The sequence below is a fragment of the Toxoplasma gondii genome, chromosome XII (genome assembly GCF_000006565.2).
Source record: "Toxoplasma gondii ME49 chromosome XII, whole genome shotgun sequence".
Taxonomy (NCBI): domain Eukaryota; phylum Apicomplexa; class Conoidasida; order Eucoccidiorida; family Sarcocystidae; genus Toxoplasma; species Toxoplasma gondii.
The window spans coordinates 1,738,630-1,758,189 of NC_031480.1; the positions used below are offsets into that span (position 1 = coordinate 1,738,630).

The 19,560-nt window shown below is 52.3% G+C and overlaps 1 protein-coding gene across 1 annotated transcript; it reads right to left on the minus strand.

Moving 5' to 3' along the window:
- Positions 1-157: 157 nt before the first annotated feature.
- TGME49_218000 (hypothetical protein) lies at positions 158-17,109 on the minus strand. The gene is made up of 8 exons (XM_018779798.1): positions 14,973-17,109; positions 14,074-14,165; positions 12,813-12,916; positions 11,073-12,487; positions 8,318-10,357; positions 3,920-8,066; positions 3,081-3,160; positions 158-1,821 (listed from the first exon to the last, which is right to left on the minus strand). The coding sequence occupies exons 1-8, from the start codon at positions 15,909-15,911 to the stop codon at positions 778-780; spliced, it is 9,861 nt and encodes a 3,286-aa protein (XP_018634847.1). The 5' UTR covers positions 15,912-17,109; the 3' UTR covers positions 158-777.
- Between the last annotated feature and the right edge of the window lie 2,451 nt (positions 17,110-19,560).

The following is a 19,560-nucleotide window of genomic DNA, read 5'->3' on the forward strand; positions in this document are numbered from 1 at the left end:
TATATATATATATATATATATATATATATGTACATATACATGTAGACAGATATGCTTTTAGATAGGTGCAATTCCTTCTCCAAAGTACTGGAAGTAGAACTGGCGCTGTCCACGCGACAGAAAGAGCTTTTCCCTGTTGTCTGCAGAGGATTTTAGCACTGACTTCATTCCAATTATGAATGTTCGCACGGCCACTGTTTTTGTTCGTTCAATTCACATGACATCATCATTTTGAATTGACAAAAATTGAAAAGATCGGCAGCGTGTGCTTCGACACCAGACAACGTTTTCGCAGCTCTTTTGGTTTCAAAGTTTTCTAAAGACCACCGCCTCATGAAAGCCTTTACTTTTCGCGGAAAAAAGGAAACCAATTACCGTCCATTTCTATCTACAGCAAGACATGTTTAGAAGAAGACAACGATCTTCAGAACCGAAAGCGAATTCCACTTGTCCTCGTCTTGACTACCGAAGAGCCCTCTCTGTCGTTGTTCGAGTGAAACCTGGTTCCCCGTCCTCGGATTTTACGAAAAGCTTTCCTTGGCAAACATTCGTTTTCCCTGTGCTCTGTCAGAGTCACCGTTGTCTTTCTGCTTTTCGTACCTCCCTTCTCTCATTTCCTTTCCTTGCTTCATACTCAGCACCATGTTTCTCAGATTCCTCATCTTTGGACCTTCCCCTTGTACCGTCCTATCTCTTTCTCTCTTATCCATTTCCTTCTGTCTTTTCCTCTCTCTTCTCTGTCTCTCTCTGTCTCTCTTTCTCCAGTTTCGCGTCGTCCTAGTCGGAGCCGGTCTCCTCGCTTTCTGCGGTGTCTGCATGCAAGCCTTCTCCCAGGTCGACGTCTCTCGTCTCTGTCTCTGACAGGCGGTTGCGCTTTCTCCTCTTTTCGGTCTCTCCTTCCTTGTCCGTCTCTCCTTTCTTCCTTTTCTGCTTCTCGGATCTCTTCGCATGCCTGGGTGTCAGGTTGCTTCCCGATGACTGTTCCGCGTCAGGTTCCCTCTGCAGCTGTTGCGCTTCTACTCTTCGCTCGACGCATGCGCATGCTTCGTCTTCCTCTATTCCATTCGCGTTCTCCGCGAGACTCTGTGCCTCTACACTCTTCGTCTCGGTTTCCGCTTCCTTGTCGCATCCCTTTCCATTCTTCTGGCTTTTTGTCTCCCTCGACTCTTCACTCTCTTCTTCTGCTTCTCTGCGCCGCGCTGTGACCTCCTTTGCTTCTTCGGCACCCTCCTCTCTGCTGACGTTCTTGGCCTCCTCCAAATCGACGTCTGCAGGTATTTCGTCTTCCCCCTCGACCTCTGTTTCCTCTCCGTCCTCCCTCCTCGTCTCTTCCTTCTGTGTCGCGCTCTCCTTCTCTCTCTTCCTCTCTTGCTTCTTCTGCTTCTTTTTCTCCTTCTTTTTCTCCTTCTTTTTCTCCTTCTTCTGCTTCTTCCTCTCTTTCTGCGTCTCCACCCTGTTTGTTTCCTCCTCTCTCTCGTCTCTGTTCTGCTCTGGCGCTGCTGCGTTCTCTGCTGCGTCCTCGATGTGCAAACATGTCTCTCTGTTCATCTGCGCTTCTCTCTTGAGTCTCCTCGCCTCCTCTCGGGCAAACTGTTTCTGGAGTTGCTGTCCCCAGGACCCACCCATGGAGAGCCTGCCTTTGTGGTACTGCAGGTCTTCGCTCGTTTTCTTCCTCAGCTTCACCCGCGCGCTTTCTTCCGCGAGTTTCTCTCTCGCCTTTTCGGCATTTCTGCGTCGCTGCATGACCTTCGCCGCCCCCTTCGCCTTCCTGTCTGCCTCGTACGTCCGCAGGACCAGCCGCCTTTCCACCGTGAACGCACACTGCAGAAAACGACGGAGCGCAGAGAAGAAAGGCCAACCGACAGCTGCGAAACAGGCTCGCGAGGAAAAGAAGGAAACGAAGGAAAAGAAGGAGTCGCCCAGGAAGACAAACGCGAGACCCGGGCACCACACATGACCGACTAGAGAGCGACAGAAAAAGGGGAGCAGAAGCGAGGCGCAGAGACCCCAGGGAAAAGGTGAGAGATGGGAGAGAGGACAGCGACGCGGAACGTAGAGAGTCAGAGAGAACAAATAAGGAATCCGAGAGGAAGACTAGAGAATGCGAGAAAAAAGAAGAGGAGAGAGTCAGAGAGAACAAATAAGGAATCCGAGAGGAAGACTAGAGAATGCGAGAAAAAAGAAGAGGAGAGAGTCAGAGAGAACAAATAAGGAATCCGAGAGGAAGACTAGAGAATGCGAGAAAAAAGAAGAGGAGAGAGTCAGAGAGAACAAATAAGGAATCCGAGAGGAAGACTAGAGAATGCGAGAAAAAAGAAGAGGAGAGAGTCAGAGAGAACAAATAAGGAATCCGAGAGGAAGACTAGAGAATGCGAGAAAAAAGAAGAGGAGAGAGTCAGAGAGAACAAATAAGGAATCCGAGAGGAAGACTAGAGAATGCGAGAAAAAAGAAGAGGAGAGAGTCAGAGAGAACAAATAAGGAATCCGAGAGGAAGACTAGAGAATGCGAGAAAAAAGAAGAGGAGAGAGTCAGAGAGAACAAATAAGGAATCCGAGAGGAAGACTAGAGAATGCGAGAAAAAAGAAGAGGAGAGAGTCAGAGAGAACAAATAAGGAATCCGAGAGGAAGACTAGAGAATGCGAGAAAAAAGAAGAGGAGAGAGTCAGAGAGAACAAATAAGGAATCCGAGAGGAAGACTAGAGAATGCGAGAAAAAAGAAGAGGAGAGAGTCAGAGAGAACAAATAAGGAATCCGAGAGGAAGACTAGAGAATACGAGAAAAAAGAAGAGGAGAGAGTCAGAGAGAACAAATAAGGAATCCGAGAGGAAGACTAGAGAATGCGAGAAAAAAGAAGAGGAGAGAGTCAGAGAGAACAAATAAGGAATCCGAGAGGAAGACTAGAGAATGCGAGAAAAAAGAAGAGGAGAGAGTCAGAGAGAACAAATAAGGAATCCGAGAGGAAGACTAGAGAATGCGAGAAAAAAGAAGAGGAGAGAGTCAGAGAGAACAAATAAGGAATCCGAGAGGAAGAAACAGAAGAACGTGTGACAGAAAAGCAAGGGAACCTCGAAAAACGAACCTTGTGTATTTCATTTGGATGGACGCCGAGAAACGCAGCAACTTTGTAAAGGAGCATGAGATAAGTAACAGGCAAGTATCCTGCAAAGACAGAAACAAACGACAGTTTCGCCCAGATGCGCAACGACCCCCGCGTAAATTCGCGCCATCGCCAGCCTCGAAAGCGTGTACAAAACTTCAGTGGACAGAACGAAAATGCCAGCGCCGATCGGGAAAAGCGCAAGAAAGGTATAGGCAAAGAAAGACTCACGGGAGCCGGCAGGCATGCGCAAACCAAGAAGAGACTGCGCGCTGTGTCTATCTACAGACCGACGTCCAAAACAGGCAGACAGCCATAAAATTTGGACACAGAAACAGATCAAAAAGCATACATGCAAAGGCCCACTTTCACACACAGATAGAGGCATACATGCATGCGTGAGCATATGCATTTACAGATACGCGTATATTCTTGCAGGGAGTTTCGCAGTCAAATCAAAATACTCGAATACTCGCATCTAGTTGTGTCAATATGCACCGACCCGTATACTCCTACACGTGTATATATATGTATATATATATGTATATATGTACATATAAACGCATTTACCGATCTATCTATCTATCTATATACATGTATATCTATATCTACCTATCTATCTATATACATATCTATCTATCTATATATATTTATTTCTTTATCTACATCTATCTATCTATATGCATATGTATGTAAATGTATATACACGTCTTTACGTGCCCGAATGTATACGCTGTCATCTGCGGCTTGCATTTGGTTGGATGGATAGTGCGATTTGGAGAACGAGTTTCTGTCCATTGAAAGCGACGACTTCTGTTTACCGTCCTGTATCGCTCGGCCGTCGAGGGCGGGTGGCAGACGTCGCGCACCGCCAGTGAGCAAGCCTTCTTCGAGGAAGAACTGGGGAACCAGGAACTTTGGACTTCCTTGCTTTTCTTGCTGCACAAAGATCTCTCGGGAGACATCGTCCTGCTCTCTCTCCCCTCCCCCTTCGCTGCGAGCAGGCCGGCTCTCTCTGCTGCCTGGGCGCGGCTCGTCACTTGTCAGTGAACGAGCGCCTTCTCCCGTACCCGACGCGAAAGAAGAAGAGGACGCGAAAGAAGAAGAGGAAGTCGAATCACGGATCGAAAAAGGAAAGGGAACTGCAAGATATTCAGGCGGCAGCTGGGCACCAGCGAGGGCGAGGAACCGCACAGCCAAGAGTTCAGCCACTGAAGAAGAAGAGAAAGAAGAGAGAGAAAACTTGGAGGAGGAGAGACTGGACTTCACTTCTTGTACGTGGACAAGAGGATCTCCTATCCACTGCCAGGTCTCCTCTCGGTTCGATGAAGAACTCGAAAAAGGAAAAGGAGACGCAGGTGCGACAGGAAGAAAGGGAAGCGGCTGGAGTGTGTCGGCCGCCTGACCTGCTCGTGAGCGTTTCACACATTTCTTCTTTTCTCGAGACTTGTCTCTCTTTTCTCGCGACTTGTCTCTCTTTTCTCGCGACTTGTCTCTCTTTTCTCGCGAGCAGTCGCCGCGGTGTCCGCTTTCCTGCCTTCTCTCCGCCCTCTGTTCTCTCTCCTCTGCAGCCTCTTGAACTGCCGCGTGGACGGCGCATGCAGCCTCTCCCGCCGCATCCTCGAGAGCCTCCGCAAGCGAAGCGAAAGGCAGACTCGAATTCTCTCCTCCGTCGCCAAATCCTCTTCTCTCTCCCCTGGATCCCCTGGATCCTCTGTCTCGTCCTTCTCTTCTTCCTCTTGTCTGTTTCCTCGTCCTCTCTTCGCCGTCAGACAGGGACTCCGTGCGCTTGTCTCCTCCGAGGCTTCTCCTGGACGACGACTCACAACGACGCCACACTCCTCCCTCTTCAGCTTCCCCTCCTCTTCCATCTCCTCTTCCGTCTCCTCGTTCGTCTTCTCGTTCGTCTTCACTTTCGTCTCCTCGTTCGTCTTCAGTTTCGTTTTCAGTTTCGTCTGAACTTGCAGAGAGGTCGTTCCTCCTCGTCAGCGAGGCCGTGGTGGCAGCGTCGGCGGTTCGAAATCTCGGTCGATTCAGAAGGAACTTTTTCAGGCGTCTGTGCAACTGCCGTCTGCTTCGCCCACTCAAATCCAGGAAGGGATGAAGCTGAAGAATGTGCGAGAGAGACGGAGAAAGGAAAGACGAGAGCGGGGAGGCTGAGCAGGCAGCGACAGTTCCTCGCGCGTCGAGTGGTGCAGCGGGCAGCGACGCAGAGATCCGCAACCCAGAAAACAACTGGAAATTTGTTGGCATTTGAGACAAAAACGCGCGCTCAAAAACCATCTCTCGATGCAACAAACCCAACAGTCTCTGCCACAGGAGACGCTTCGTCTCCACCAGTCCGTCCGTTGCTGGAGGAGGCGCGCGACCGCAGCGGTTTGACTTCTTCGCGTTCTTCGCGGAAGCGACGTCTCCTCTGAATACGAAGCGTTCTTCCTCGGACGTCTCTCCGCCTTCGTCGCCAGGCGGTCGCTCACCCTCTCTGGGCAGCACTGCCGGGGACGACAGAGAGGAGACCGGAAGAGCGAACGGCGCCTCAAACGCGAAGGAGCGCAGCGCGTCGCGCTCCATCAAGCCGAAGAACAGAGACAGGTCCTCCAGCTCAGATGCACACCAAATCCCCGCTTTCTCGAGTCCAGGAAAGAGGGCGCCCAAACGAGACGAAGAGCGCGAAGAAGACGGAGAATTCGAAGACGCAGAAAATGAAGCAGAAACATACGGAGGCGCTGAAGGAGACGCCGTTTCAGAGACAGACGAGGCGGGGGTGGACGGGTGAGAGAGACGCCAGCATGCGCAGAGAGACCGCAAACCTGAGAGTCCAGACTCACAGTCCACCGGCGTCTGAGCATCCACAAGGCTGCGCAGAAAAGCCAGTGGCAACGCAGACACCAAGGGCGACGAAGCAGGTGAGCACCCAGCTCGAGACGAAGACGATGATGAAGATGAACTAGATGGAGAAGAAGGATGAGAGAACGAGGCAGAATGATGAGGACACCGAGCTGGCGCGCCTAAGGCGCTTCTCTGCCCTTCGGCAAGCCGAAAGGCCAAGAAGCGTTCGAGCGCCTCATCTGGCGACGAAACAGGAGAAGAAGACGAAGGAGAAGAAGACGAAGGAGAAGAAGACGGAGAAGAAGAGGAAGGAGGATAAAAGGCAGAGAGGAGACAGGCGAAGAGACAGCAGAATATGTCCATAAGCTGGATAAGAAGACCGAAGGCTGCTCGACCTGAGCGGCGCCATCCAACGGCCGCAGTGGGGACATCGAAGGAAATCAGCAGATAGTGTTTTGCCTTGTTCGTTTCGCAGTTTGAAGCTCCTCTTTGTCGCTGGTTCGTTCGTTCTGCCCCAGAGGAAATGTGACGAAGGAGTCGAGCTCGAACGGAGATCGGCACCAAAGGAAGCAGATCCATCTCCCCTGCTGCTGTACGCCAGATCCAGCATCCCTTCTGCTCTTTTTCTTCTGCCTCACTCGCTGCGTCGGTCTCTGTTCTCGCGCATCGATTTCCCTCTCTCCTGGCGTCTTCTCCGTTGCCGTCTTGCTGCTCTTCTCCGCCCCCGTCGTCTGCACCAGGTCCATTCTCGTCACCTTCCTTCTCTGCGTCTCCCTCTGCTGGATCGGCCTTCTCCGGGGCTCCCTTCTCTCTGTCTGCCTCCGCAACGCCCCCTTCCTGCCCAGGCGCCGTGGACCGCCTCCGCTCTCCCCAGAGGTGCGCCACCCAGGCGTCGCGCGTCGAGTCAAAGCGCAGCGAAGCCCCCGAGAGAGCGAAGCAGACCAGGTGAACTTCTGCAGCGTCTTCTTCGTCGGTCTCGGCTGTCGCTCCGCTCTCAGCCATGTCACACCGAGATTCTCCCCTCGTCGCACTCGCGGCGCAGGCGCCAGTCGACAGAGACGGAGACGACGCAGGCGACGGAAGCAAAGAAGACGCAGAAAACACCGAGGAACGTCGAAGAGACGAAGACTGCGGAGGAGCACCGTGAGAAGAAGACTGAGGCGAGGAAGACGCACATGTGGACGGAGAGCGAGGAGAAGAAGACGAAGAGGACGTGAGCTCGGGAGGGAAGGACAAATGAGGCTGGGAGCAGCATATCGGCCACAGGAGACGCGCCGCGATCAGTACAGCTGCGCCGACAGCGACGGGTGCAGGGAATTTCTTGAAACAGAAGGCGCCGAGGACCGCAGCCATCGACCTCGAAGCTGCAGAGACGCCCGAGGTCGCGAGACTCGCAGCGCGAAGTACTTGGCGTCGTCCTTTCAGGTCTGCTTCGCTCATGTCTCCACCCTCGGAGTCACTTGTCGAGAACGTCGAAGCTTCACTCTCATCCAACGCGAAACGCGACCGCGAGTCCTCTTCCGCAGATGCGAACGACGACGAATCAGATGTCAGAGAAGGCGACAAAGTTGGAGACGAAACAGAAGAGAAGCGAGAAGAGGAAGAAGAGCAAGTGAACTTGGAGTGTGTGGTTGCGGTCTCGGGTGTTCGGCGCTTTCTCTGCGTAGCATCGGCCGTCGCAGCGTCCCCTTCATCAGCTCCCGTCGCTCTGCCGGACCCGATACCGGTCGACCTTTTCGTCTTTCCTTCTCTGTTTCTTTTCGCGAGCCTTCGTCGCCTCCTCGCTCGCCACCGTGCATGCGCCGCCTCCTCCGCCTCCAGCCAGTCAAGGAGACGGAGGGCAAGGAGGGCAACGAGCGGCGCGGCGCCTGGAGAGCCTCCGCGAGCGAAAACTGCATGCGCGAGGCGGGGGAGCAGCGCGCGGGCCGGCGCGGGGTGTATGTACACGCCGACTGAGTGGACGAGGAAGGCGGCGGCGCGGTGGATGAGGGCGGCAGATGGAAAGCGAGAAATCTGGAAAGCGGACGCGAAACTCGAGAGTCGGTGCGAAGGATGCAGAGGAAAGGAGCCGTAGACGCCGCAGGAGGCGAAGAGCGCAGGCGGAAGGTGCCTGGGCAGAGACAGCAGAGGCAGGGCGTCCTGAAAACGCGAAAACAGAGGTCACCCGTGGAATTAGAGAGAAGAGAGCGAGGAGCATGCGAAACAGCAACGGAAAAAACGAGAGACAGGAGACAGAGGCAAGTCCCTTTGGCAGACAGGACAGAACACCGTCGAACAGGAAACGACAAAAACAGAGGCGAGACACAACCCGAAGAGGCAGGCAAGAGGAACTGGCACTCGATCCAGGAAAGCGAAAACGCAATCCGGCGAGAGTGAACCGACTAGCTCACCGTGAGGAGGAGACAAAGAACATCCCTCGCCGTGACCGCGAGGCGACAGTTGAGAAGCGCAATCCAGAGAATGGCGAGGAGTAGAGAAAAGTCGATCGGCGGAAGTTCGTCGGGCAACCATGGGTCGAAGAGACGCGAAGAGAGAAGAAGGCTTTCTGCGGTCGAAACTTCCCCACTGTCTCTTCTCGACGAAGCTCTCGCAGAAACGAGCTCCTTCGACACCGTTTCTCCCCTTCCTGCTCCTTCGTCCACCTCTCCCGACGACAAGACAGACCCACAGAGAGCGAGCGAGGAAGAAGACGAAGAAGAAGCAGGAGACGACGAAGACGAAGAAGAAGCAGGAGACGACGAAGACGAAGAAGCAGAAGGAGACGGACAGAGTGCCTGGGGAGAGGCTGCGGCAGTTGCGTTTTGCGGCTTTTCTGTCTCTTGGTCTTCACTTTCTAGGTGTTGCGCGAGAAGCGAAAAGGCTGCTCGGACGGCGACAGTTCGCAGCGCTCGCAGGCGCCTCTCGGGGTGGAGAGCTTGACTGTGTCTCGCGGTTTCGACTTTTCCTTTTTCTCCGTTCCTCTCCGCCGTCGGTCCCGTTCTGTCTCCTCCCGCCGCTGTGTCGACCCGTCCACCGGCGACGCGAGCCTGCAGGAGGCACTTCTCCAGTTTCGCGGCCTCTTCCTCCATCTGCTCTCTGATGCCTCCCGATTTCTGCCTGCTCTTTCTCTTCTCTGTTTGCGCTTGCTTGTCTGCGCCGTCCCTTCCTTTCGCTTCCGCGTCCTCGCCTGCCCCTCCGCTGCGTTCCAGGCGGCGGTGCCTCAGAAGCTTCACGAGCTGCGCCGAGGAGACGACAGTCAGCCAGGGAGGGAGAAGGACGAAGGAGGCGAGTGGCGGGATCTCCTGCCTTCGCTTCTCTTCTCCTGTGCTTCTCGCTTTCGCGCGACTTCTACCTGGAAGCGAAGCGACGGCTGAAGACGACGAAGGCAAGGAAGACCGGGAAGAAGAGAACGAGGAAATCGAAGAAGCCGCAGAGTGGACAGAGTTCCACTCTGTCGACGACGCGTTCGAAGTCTCGACTGGGAGACAGGGTCCGAGAGCGAGAATCGCAGCTTGATCCGCCGTCAGTGCAACAGACTCGCCACTGGCTCCCCCTCTGTCTCCTTTGTCTTCCGAGTCAGGAAGGCGAGGGAGGCGGAGTGAAGAGCTGGAAGTCGGCTTCGAGGAAGCAAGACAAGAGTGGGCCTTTCCTGTCCTCTGCGACTTCTCCACCGTCTGAAAAACCTCAGCCAGATCCTGCGAACGCGAACCGGCAGACGCTTCGCGCATGCGAAAAGCATGCAGAAGGAAGAACGGATCGCTGCTCAGGGAGGAACAGTCAGGAAAGAGGGAAGATCCGAGAGAGAGACGATCCGGGACCGCAGGAACGAGCGCTTGCGTCGCCACCGACTCCAGATCGTTCGAGTCTGCGAACGTTGTGTTTTCTTCCTTCTGCGTTCTTCGTCTCTTTTGCGAGGCGTGGACGGCCGCCTCCGCTTTCTCCCTCTGTCGTCGCTCTGCGTCGTTCGACACCGCAGCAGCCCACAGAAGAAGAGCGCGAGAAAACGGCAGAGACAAATACTTGCGAAAGAGAGCTGACGAGGAAGAGGCCTGCAGCAGAGAGGTGCAAGCCGAACGCGGCCCGGCAGAGACGGCGAGAAACGCCGCTCGACGGACGCGCGTCCAGAAACTCCTGCGCTTCGTTCTGTGGCTGCATAGAGAGCCGACTGCGTCTGGCGCGTTCGTCGACTCTTCGCTTGCTCGTCTGCACCCTCTCGCCTCAGCGATTGTCTTCTCTCCCGCCGCCTCTGTCGCACCCGGCAAAACGACAGGATCTCCACTTGCCGGTTCCGGCTGCGGTGTACATACACCCGGGAGGGCGAGGGCAGTCGGCGGCGCTGGCAGAGGCTCGCGGGCACCGCCGGTCTCAGCCTGGGCAAGCTCGTGCTGTCCTTCATGGACGAGGTAGCGGAAGAGAAGAGCGAGAAAGTCATGTTCGTAGATCGCGTCGATCTGCAGAAAACGCAAACGCTGCACAGGCAAGGAAAGAGATCTACACAGAAGACGCAAGAGAGAAAGTGATGGAGAAACAGAGGGAGGGAGAGAGGGAGAGAGGGAGAGAGGAAGAGAGACAGAAAGAAGACGGGAAGAGACAGCTGGAGAAAGAGCTGGCTGAAGAGATGAAGGAACAGAAAAGACGAGAGCCAGCGACACCCTGGAGAAGGTGAAGAGGCGCGTGAGTTGTCTTCGAACGCTTATCACAGAGGGGCCTTCTTCGGCAAGCAACGCCTCTCATGCAGCGAAAGAAACGCCGGATGCACAAGAAAACAACGAAGCGCCCACACAGATCCATAGATGCGGACAGCGAACCAGCCCACGCAATACAATTCAATACATATATGCATATATTCCGCCTCGCTCTTTATCTCCATACCTATATCTATATCTATATGTATATATATATATATATATATATATATGGAGGCTCATTTGTTGTTATCTGATCGGTATATGCGTGTATATACATATATATGTATGTATATATGTAGGCTCATTTGTTGTTATCTGATCGGTATATGCATGTAAATATATATATATATATATATGTATAGAAGGTACGAAAGTAGTGGGATTTTTGTGCGGATGTTTGAGATTTGGAATTTGGGGGTATTTGGAGAGTCTGGCGAGACTCGTATTTTCCTCGAGGTCTGAGCGCGTTCGATCTCACCAAGCAGGCGATTTGCTTTTCACTCTTCATGCCTTGATTTCCATCTCGAATTCCATGGCACTCTCCCGGGTGTTCGACGAGGCTGCGAGCGGCACTCATGAGCTGGAGAATCCAGAGCGGCAGCGCCGCGACGTCTGGGTCACCCTCGTCGTCCTGAACGCCGAAGGCTTCTTTGTTCGGGAGAAGCGAGGAGAGCGGCGCCGCGTTGTTCTTCATGTTCACAGTCTTGCGCCTTCCTGCGGCGCGCGCCAGTGAAGGATCCTTCACACTGATGTCGAGTTGCTTGCCGTATCTGCGGCCGGCGAGGCGGTTGAAAGTGAGCAGTTCGGTCCTGTTGTCGACGAACTCGGAGAGAAAAGAGCGTTCAGCAGTCGCGAGACTCAGCGACGAAGCAGGCTCTCCATCTCGCCGCTGCCTGTGGCGTTTCTGCCGTCTCCGCAGGTCCCGGCAGCCTCTCTCTCCTTCCGCATCGTCTCCGGAGAGTCGCGACTCGACGCTTTCCCCCCACTCAGGTCCTCCCGCAGGCGCCGGTCCGGGAGTACAGACACCTGGCGTCCACGCGCCGCCCGCCCAGCCTTTGTCTGCAAGTTTTCGCGTCTTCGCGGCTTTCTTCTTCAGCGCAAAAGGCGCGCCTTCGCCGTCGAACTTCGTCTCCTCCGCTGCATGCGACGCATCCGCCAGCGTCTCCTGACGTCGGGGCCGAGGCAGCGGGAGGCGGTAGAGCGACAAGGGCGCGAAGGAGACGCGCTCCGAGCCGGACATGAACGAGGCGCGAGACGAGTCGTGAGAAGAAGAAAACAAGGAGGAGGCCGAGGAAAAGGCAGCAGAAGCTGCAGCGAGTTCCATTGCGTCTGACGATGGAAGAGAGGAAACAGGGGGGGGAGGAGGCAGAGCGAGGCAAGCCGAGACAAGTGAATTGCACGGTTTGTGCCCGCGAACCGACATCGGAGACAGCGAAGGCGAAGCGGAGTGTGGCGAGTGAGAACTCTCGCCAGTGCCCTCTTGGTTATCTTCGGAAGATGGGGATCTTCTCCTTTCTCGCAGATCACGAGAAGAACGCTGTTGGCTTTCGTTTGAAAACACTGGAACCTCGCGGCCATCTGGACTCGAAGGCGAAACGACGCCGGCTTCGCCTCCCTCAGCAACGTATCGAAGTTGCCTTTGCTGAGGGAGACTGAGGGTCTCGTTTCGTCCTTCTTCTCTGTCTCCTTCCCTTTCTTCTTCACTCTGCGTCGTTCTGGGTCGTTTCCCCCGAGCGGTCTCTGCTCGCAGAGCCTCCCCGACGAGACGACACTGCTGCGGTGAAGGCAGCACCAGCGAAAAGAATTTCCGGGATCGATTGAAGAATTGTCCGCGGTAGAAAGGCGCGACTCTCCGAATATAAGCCGGGCGGTCCAGACCCATGAGCGCAACCACTGCAGAGACAAACTGGCAGCGAGACGCAGGTGCGGTGAGACTGGGCGCGGAGGAGGTTGAACGAAGACTCTCCAAGAAAACAGAGAGGAAGAGGAACAAGAAGGACAAGAAGAGGAAGGAGAAAGGGAGGAAGAAGAAGGAGACGAAGGACAGGGTGACGAAGATGCAGAGAGAGAGGGAGAAGGAGAATTGAGAGAGGGGGGAAAGGACAAAAAGAGGAGAGACGAGTAAATGGCAACGAAACAGAAACGATGAAAATGAAGGAGACATGAAAAGATGCCAGGAACAAGCGAAACCGAGATAAAAAGACAAGACGAGACTCACCAGCCTTCACAGCGCGGGGCAGGCTAGGGTGCTGAAGGAGCTCGCTCTGCTTCTCTTGCGCTCGACGTCGCTCAGATGCCGAAGAGGAGACGCATCGATAAAATCTGAAGAAAGAAAACAGAAGAAAGACTGTTCAAAATCCTTTGAAAGATTCTTCAGGAAAAAGCGGGTTCGCTCCAGGTTTTTCTGAATCGAAGCAACACCCCCTTTTTAGCAAATTTTGTTTCACTCCAAACATCGTTCACCGGACTAGACAGAACGTTTCAAGTCGAAGAGTGGTGGAGTCACTACGGTCGATTTCAGGAGGCAAACAACAAGTTCTTTCCACCTTCTTTAACTCCCGCCTGCATACTGCAGCTGCGAAGGGCGCATGTCTCGACGCGAGAAGACCGCAGACAAGGGGGGAAGGAACAGCAAGAAAGATGGAAACGCAATTCGCCAGCAAGACGCAAGAAACCTTGCCTCACTGAGTTTCTGCTTTCCTGTGTACAGACACCTCCAGTCGCTTGCAGACGTGGACCAAACAGGAGACCAAAAAATGTAAAATAAAAAACTAGCGGAGGTTCTGTTGTGACAGACTACATTTAAGCGGCGAATGCGTAGTTTAAAATTCCTACGCCTCTATACATATACAATTATACGTATACATACATGCATATATACATATATACAGGTAGCTGTCTACAATGTTATTTATCTGTATATATACATATATATATATATTATATAGGTAGGTAGCTGTTTACAATGTTATTTATCTGTATATATATATATATATAGTATATATATATAGGTAGGTAGCTGTCTACAATGTTATTTATCTGTATATATATATATAGATATATATATATTATATATATATATATATATAGGTAGCTGTCTGAGTCTAGGAATAGCTCCTGTGTGTCTCTTTCCAGTCTTGCATTCACGGCGAGGACTCGAGGGGGACTCCGACGAGGGCAGAAGCTGAGGTGCCGAGGGCCGCGGAGACAAGCGGCCTGTTGCAAAAGACTCGAAGAGATGGAGAACGGCGAGGCAGCAGACGACGCGGGAGAAGCGCGAGAGGCAAGACTGGCAGCAGGCGGAGGGGAGGCAAGAAGAGTGGAAATGTCAAGAAAGGGATGGCGACGCGGACAGGGAGAGAAAGACGGAATGGCGAAGAGAAGAGAACGAACAGCGGATAGGAAAGAAAACGCGCGAAGGGAAAAGAAAGAGTGGAAGCGAAAAGGAGAGACAGAAACATGTTTCGGCGCGGACTCACGGAATTTTGAAGGAACGCTTAGAGGCGTTGCAGAAGAAGGCGCTGACGGGGAGGCGGTTCGACGAGACGAAGTGCAAGTACTGCGACCAAACCTGCGAAAAGGCAAGACAGAAAACAACGAGCTCGAAGCAAACCGTCAAACACAAGAGCAAGTCTCGAGAGGCTTCACACAAACAGAAAAGTTGCACGAAAGAAAGGGGACCGCCGATGCAGCTTCAGTGTGAGCTACTGAAGGTCTTTCTTCGTCGGTCGCACATTGTAGGAGAGACTTCTGCCGAGTCCATCTCTCAACGGACAAGGGAAGAAGGTGAAGCCTCCCGAGGAACGTCACTCCACCGCGAGTTTTCATTTTCTACGAAACACCTCGTGATTCTCAGTCTCCTCGCAGCGTCAGTGTCTGCGCGCCTCCGAGAGCCGGCACCTTCTGCCGACTCCTTTTCTCTCTTTTTCTCAGGTCGACGTCACGGCTTTGTCCGACTTGCCCAGGTCGGTCAGACGGTCGGCGGGTGCTACTTCGCATCTTTTGCCACCGCGTCAATTGCCTGCACCTGGAACGATCGACAGCCTCTCTCTCTGCGGCGGTCCAGTTGCAGGATTTACCCTGACTCAGTGCATGCCTGACGAACGAGTCCCGAGCGAGTTCCGCGGAAACGCGAAAAGCAAGGCACGATGTGAACGCAGAGCCTTCCCAAACGTTCCGCCCTGGAGCCTGTCCTGTCTGTCTCCTCCCTCTGGTCCTCGTTGGTTTCGTGAGAGAAAGCGTCCACACTGCGGCCCAGCGCCTCACTGCCGATCGCTTGCAGTCGTCGGACGCGGACGCGGACGCCTCGTTCTCTCCCGAGTGGAAATCTCCTCGAGGTCTGCAGTTCAGTGCGAGCAGTTCGCGTCTGAGTTCTCACCTTCCTCGCTTCGCACTCGATCAGTCCTGCCGGAAGCTGGAGTCTCTCGAGTTTCCTGCAGCAACAGAGAAGAAGCGTCTGCCAAGCCTGGAGAAGCAGCTCCTCGCGCTCGCATCCTACACTGTGCCCTTTTCCAGAAATGCCGCCGCCGTCTCCGAGCGCGCCGAACTGTCCCTTTGCTTCCTGCAGACAGAGTGCGAAGAGCGGCTCGACATGGTTCGCGGACTTGCCTCTCTCTCCTCCGCGCTTCGCCCGCTGGAGCAGGAGCGACTGCTCTGCATCTGCGAGCGCCGCGGCGTCGGCCGAGAGAGTCACACATCCCTCAGCCACTGCTGTCAGCTGCGCCTGCGTCTGGGCCTCCTGCTCTTCACGGGAGGAACGAAGAGGCAGAACAGCCGTCGAGAGCGCCGCCTCCCCTTCCTCGCTCTCTGGAGCTGTCGCCAACGCCCGCTGGCTCTCCGCGAGCGCGCGAACCGCGTCGCCAACGCCGCCTCCACCCGCCGAGGCGCGAACGCAGCGAAACGCAGACGGCGCAGAGGCCTCCTCGCCGGAAATGCCGAAAAAGTCCAAACAGACGTCTTGCTCGTCGCGCTCGAGTGTACGTACTCCGCGGTGCTCCACCCCACACGATCCACAAACGAAGTTCCCGCTGTCGTCCAGACGCAGCGCCTCGCTTCCGGCGCCGCAGGCGACGCAAGCGAGCGCGGCAGGCTGCGAAGAGAAGAACGAGCGCGCGGAAGAAGCTACGGGCGCCGGAGAAAAACCTGGAGGCGCAGACGAGAGCGGCTGCGAGTAGTAAGCCGCGCCGGCCGACGAAGCCGGCTGCGAGGAGGAGCGCAGGAGACTCTGCAGAGCGCGGAACGGATCGGATGGCCTACCCGCAGCGGCCTTCTCCGACCCCACACCGAGGCGGGAGGAAGAGGACCCTGTGTCTGCCATGCTGTGCGGCTTTAAGCAAGGACTTTTTGAGGATCGAACTCGAGGTCCAGTCCTGTCATCGTTAAGAGAGGACGAGAAGTCGACTTCTCCTGTTTGAAGAGAGAAGCAAAGTTAGGCCGTTGGCCGCAAGCCTCTCCCCCCGAACGGTGGAAGGCTTTCCGTGGAATCGCCCATGAAGCGAGAAGAGACCAGGTAGTTCTTGATGTCCGAGTTTTTGAAATTTACACAAACCTGAGCGCATCTAGAGAGACGCGCAAGTCTGCGTCAGATTCCGAGAGCTGCGAGAAGGTCTGTTCATAAAAATGCCTTCTCTGGATTCGGAAACGCGGTCCTTTTCTTCGAACTCGCACCCGTTTGCCCTCCCCGTTTCCATTTCAGAGTAACGGTTCCCCTCTCTCTTTCTCCTTCCAGAGTGTCTCCTCGGTTCCCTCTTGTTTTCTGCTGCCTGCCTGCTCATAGGCAGTGCGCTGTCGCGCGAAGGAGCACAGCCAAGAAGAAAAACAATGTCCAGCTCGAGTGAGGAGGGAGAAGACCGAAAACGAACGAGAAAGGGAGCGACGACCTGAGAGAAAGAGAGAAGAAGCCAGGCTGACGAAGAGAGGAGATCCACACTGGAAGAGAGAGAAAGCCGAAGAGAAGACGATGGTGTGCCAGCACAGGAAGAGACGGTAAGGAAGGCGCAGAAAGGAAAACGGAGGAGAGAGAGAGAGAGCCGAGCCGACCGGACAGCAGCAGCAAGGTTTTCTTCACCCCATTGTGGGAGTCTTTCCAACCTTACGGCGCAGGCAATCGCATTTTCCGCCGTCACCTTCTCCCTCTTTTGGCAATTTTCTCAACGCCTGCACCGCTCTCGGCTCGCGGAGCTACCTCAGAACCTCCAGAATGAACCTGGAAGGCTGCAGTTGAGATTTCGCGAGTCCGCGACCCCCGCGGCTGTTCAGACATCCCGACGGAGCTCAGTGAAGCAATCTCTCCGCGAAAGGGGCGGGAGAGTGATCGAGTGTAAAAAAGTTTGATGGAAATGTTCCCCTCCAGACGCAGGAAAAAAGAAAAGGGCGCCGGATACGGGTGCCTTTTCCGCTTTTGCGTTGAGAGGCGACTTTGCTTCTTCAAGACGGCGAAAGTCTTGACTGAGGCAGTCTTGCCGGTGCGTTAGGAGAGAAGGCAAAAACAGAGAGACCCGTATGAACGCAACGAGAGGAAAAAAGGCGAGAAAAAGCATTCTGTCGACCTCTGTCGCTTCGCATGCAAACGCGAAAACGATCCGCGACTGCATGCGTTTTTCCGTCGGATGGGTCGTACACATCAGCTGAGACTTTCTTCAGATTTTTCCGCAGGAGTCTCTCGGCTGTTTCTTGTGTTGTTTCTTCTGCTGTTTCTTCTGCTGTCTCGCTGTGCTTTTTCTCTCGAGGGTGGGTCCTATTCTTCTGTGGCCGCAGCCGCGAGAGGCGCGGGAGGAAATAGCTCCGTTTGTGTAGGACCGAAGGTCGAGACGACGCGCAGACTCGCTCGCGTTCTCAAAAAGGGACCTGAGAACGTTTCGCGGCGCAGATCTGCCGATTTCTGCGAGGATACAGGAGGCCAAGAGAGCAACTGTCCATGCGCCTGCACTGCAGCAGCGAAGGCTCAAAGGAAACTCGCAGAAGCCGATGACCAGCTTGCACCGGACATATCTTTCACCATTTCGACCTCGACAGATTTACCCGCATTCCACTCCTTGTATACATCTTCATATTTATAGGTATATTTGCCTTTGTGTACACACAGGCATTTATTTATTACTGATCCAAGACGAAGTCAGGAGATCGGCCGGCACAGAGCAGTGTACGGATGTCGACATCTTGAATTTATTGACGTTTCTGGTGTCTAGACACATCCGTATTTGACGGAGTCTCCATCATTTGAAAAACATGAAAAACTAGGAGACCGGCAAGTCTGAGCATCCCAGTGCTTTTTACGTAGGCTGTGTGGAGCAAAAACTCTGCTCTGAATGTGCCGACAGAAAGGCGTTCTCCAAGAGTTTACACTCGAATTGAAGCGTAGACAAAAGCGCTTGCGCTTTGCAGTCCGACGTCCGAAAACTCCACTCAGTTCTCCCTCGATCGACTCACAGGTCTGCATGCATTTGCATCAAGGCGTTGGTGACGGCGTTTCTTGCACCAAAAAGATGCTTTCTCCCGGGTGTGCCGAGATTTTATGGCAACTTTCGTAACCGGAAAAGCATGCAACTGTGAAAACGCATACGGGGATACCCAGTCTTCGGAAGGCCTGCTCTCGAAACAATGCGAAAATGCGCTGGAGGCCCTCGCGCGCTGCTGTCACCTTCCCATCCAGTCAAAGCGTCCAAGGCGCCTTCTGAAGAAACTGGAGCACTGCCTAAAACGCCTCCAAGAGTCGGAGTAAACAGACAGCTGTGATGCTCCAAAATGCATTGTTACATACATGACGTGTATTCGCCTTTATTCAGAAGACGAAGACACATCAATCTACATATTTATATGTATACGTATGTGGATGTATGTAGATGGATATGAATATATATATATATATATATATATATACAATTATATATGTATATATATATATATATATATATACAATTATACATTTATACATAAAATTATACATTTATATATACATTTATATATATACAGTTATATATATATATATATATATATATACACACAATTATATATGTATATATATATATATATATATACAATTATACATTTATATATATAATTATACATTTATATATACATTTATATATATACAATTATACATTTATATATATAATTATACATTTATATATACATTTATATATATACAATTATACATCTATATATAAAATTATACATTTATATATACATTTATATATATACAGTTATATATATATATATATATATACAATTATATATGTATATATATATATATATACAATTATACATTTATATATATAATTATACATTTATATATACATTTATATATATACAATTATACATCTATATATAAAATTGTACATTTATATATACATTTATATATATACAATTATACATTTATATATAAAATTATACATTTATATATACATTTATATATATACAATTATACATTTATATATAAAATTATACATTTATATATATATTTATATATATACAGTTATATATATATATATATATACAATTATATATATATATATATATACAATTATATATATATATATATATATGAATATGTGGGCGCATGTGCATAGCTCGACGTGGCATGGAGCGTAAAGTTTGGACGCCCTCACAGTTTCTCCTCGTGGTGCAGGCTTTGCACAGCAGATAAACGGCGCCAGCTCTGTTTTTTCTCTGTAGAAACGAAAGTATTTTACTGTGTTTTATGCATTTCTAGGCGCGCAAAAATGCATGTGTAGGTTTGTAGTAGGAGATGCGCGTGAGTCGATAGAATGGGGAACGTTGTTCCTTTCTCTGAATCAATGAAATTGTCGAGCATTGCTCCTCGTCGAAGACCAGGAGATTCTTTCGCGTTTGAGTGAGCAGGCCGCGCGCGCTCCCTCTGTCTCCTCCCTCCATTCGCTTTTCGTTTTACATTAATTTCAATGGCCTCGCGAGTTCGCACCCATCTACAGAGGAGGTCAGCGTTGCAT

Coding starts and splice junctions, on each gene's coding strand:
- TGME49_218000 (XM_018779798.1), bottom strand. CDS start 15,911: ATGGCAGACACAGGGTCCTCTTCCTCCCGCCTCGGTGTGGGGTCGGAG. Junction 14,166..14,972: donor TCGAGTGCGAAGCGAGGAAG/GTGAGAACTCAG, acceptor GCCTTTTCGCAG/GTTTGGTCGCAGTACTTGCA. Junction 10,358..11,072: donor AAAAGCAAATCGCCTGCTTG/GTGAGATCGAAC, acceptor CGTTTTCTGCAG/ATCGACGCGATCTACGAACA.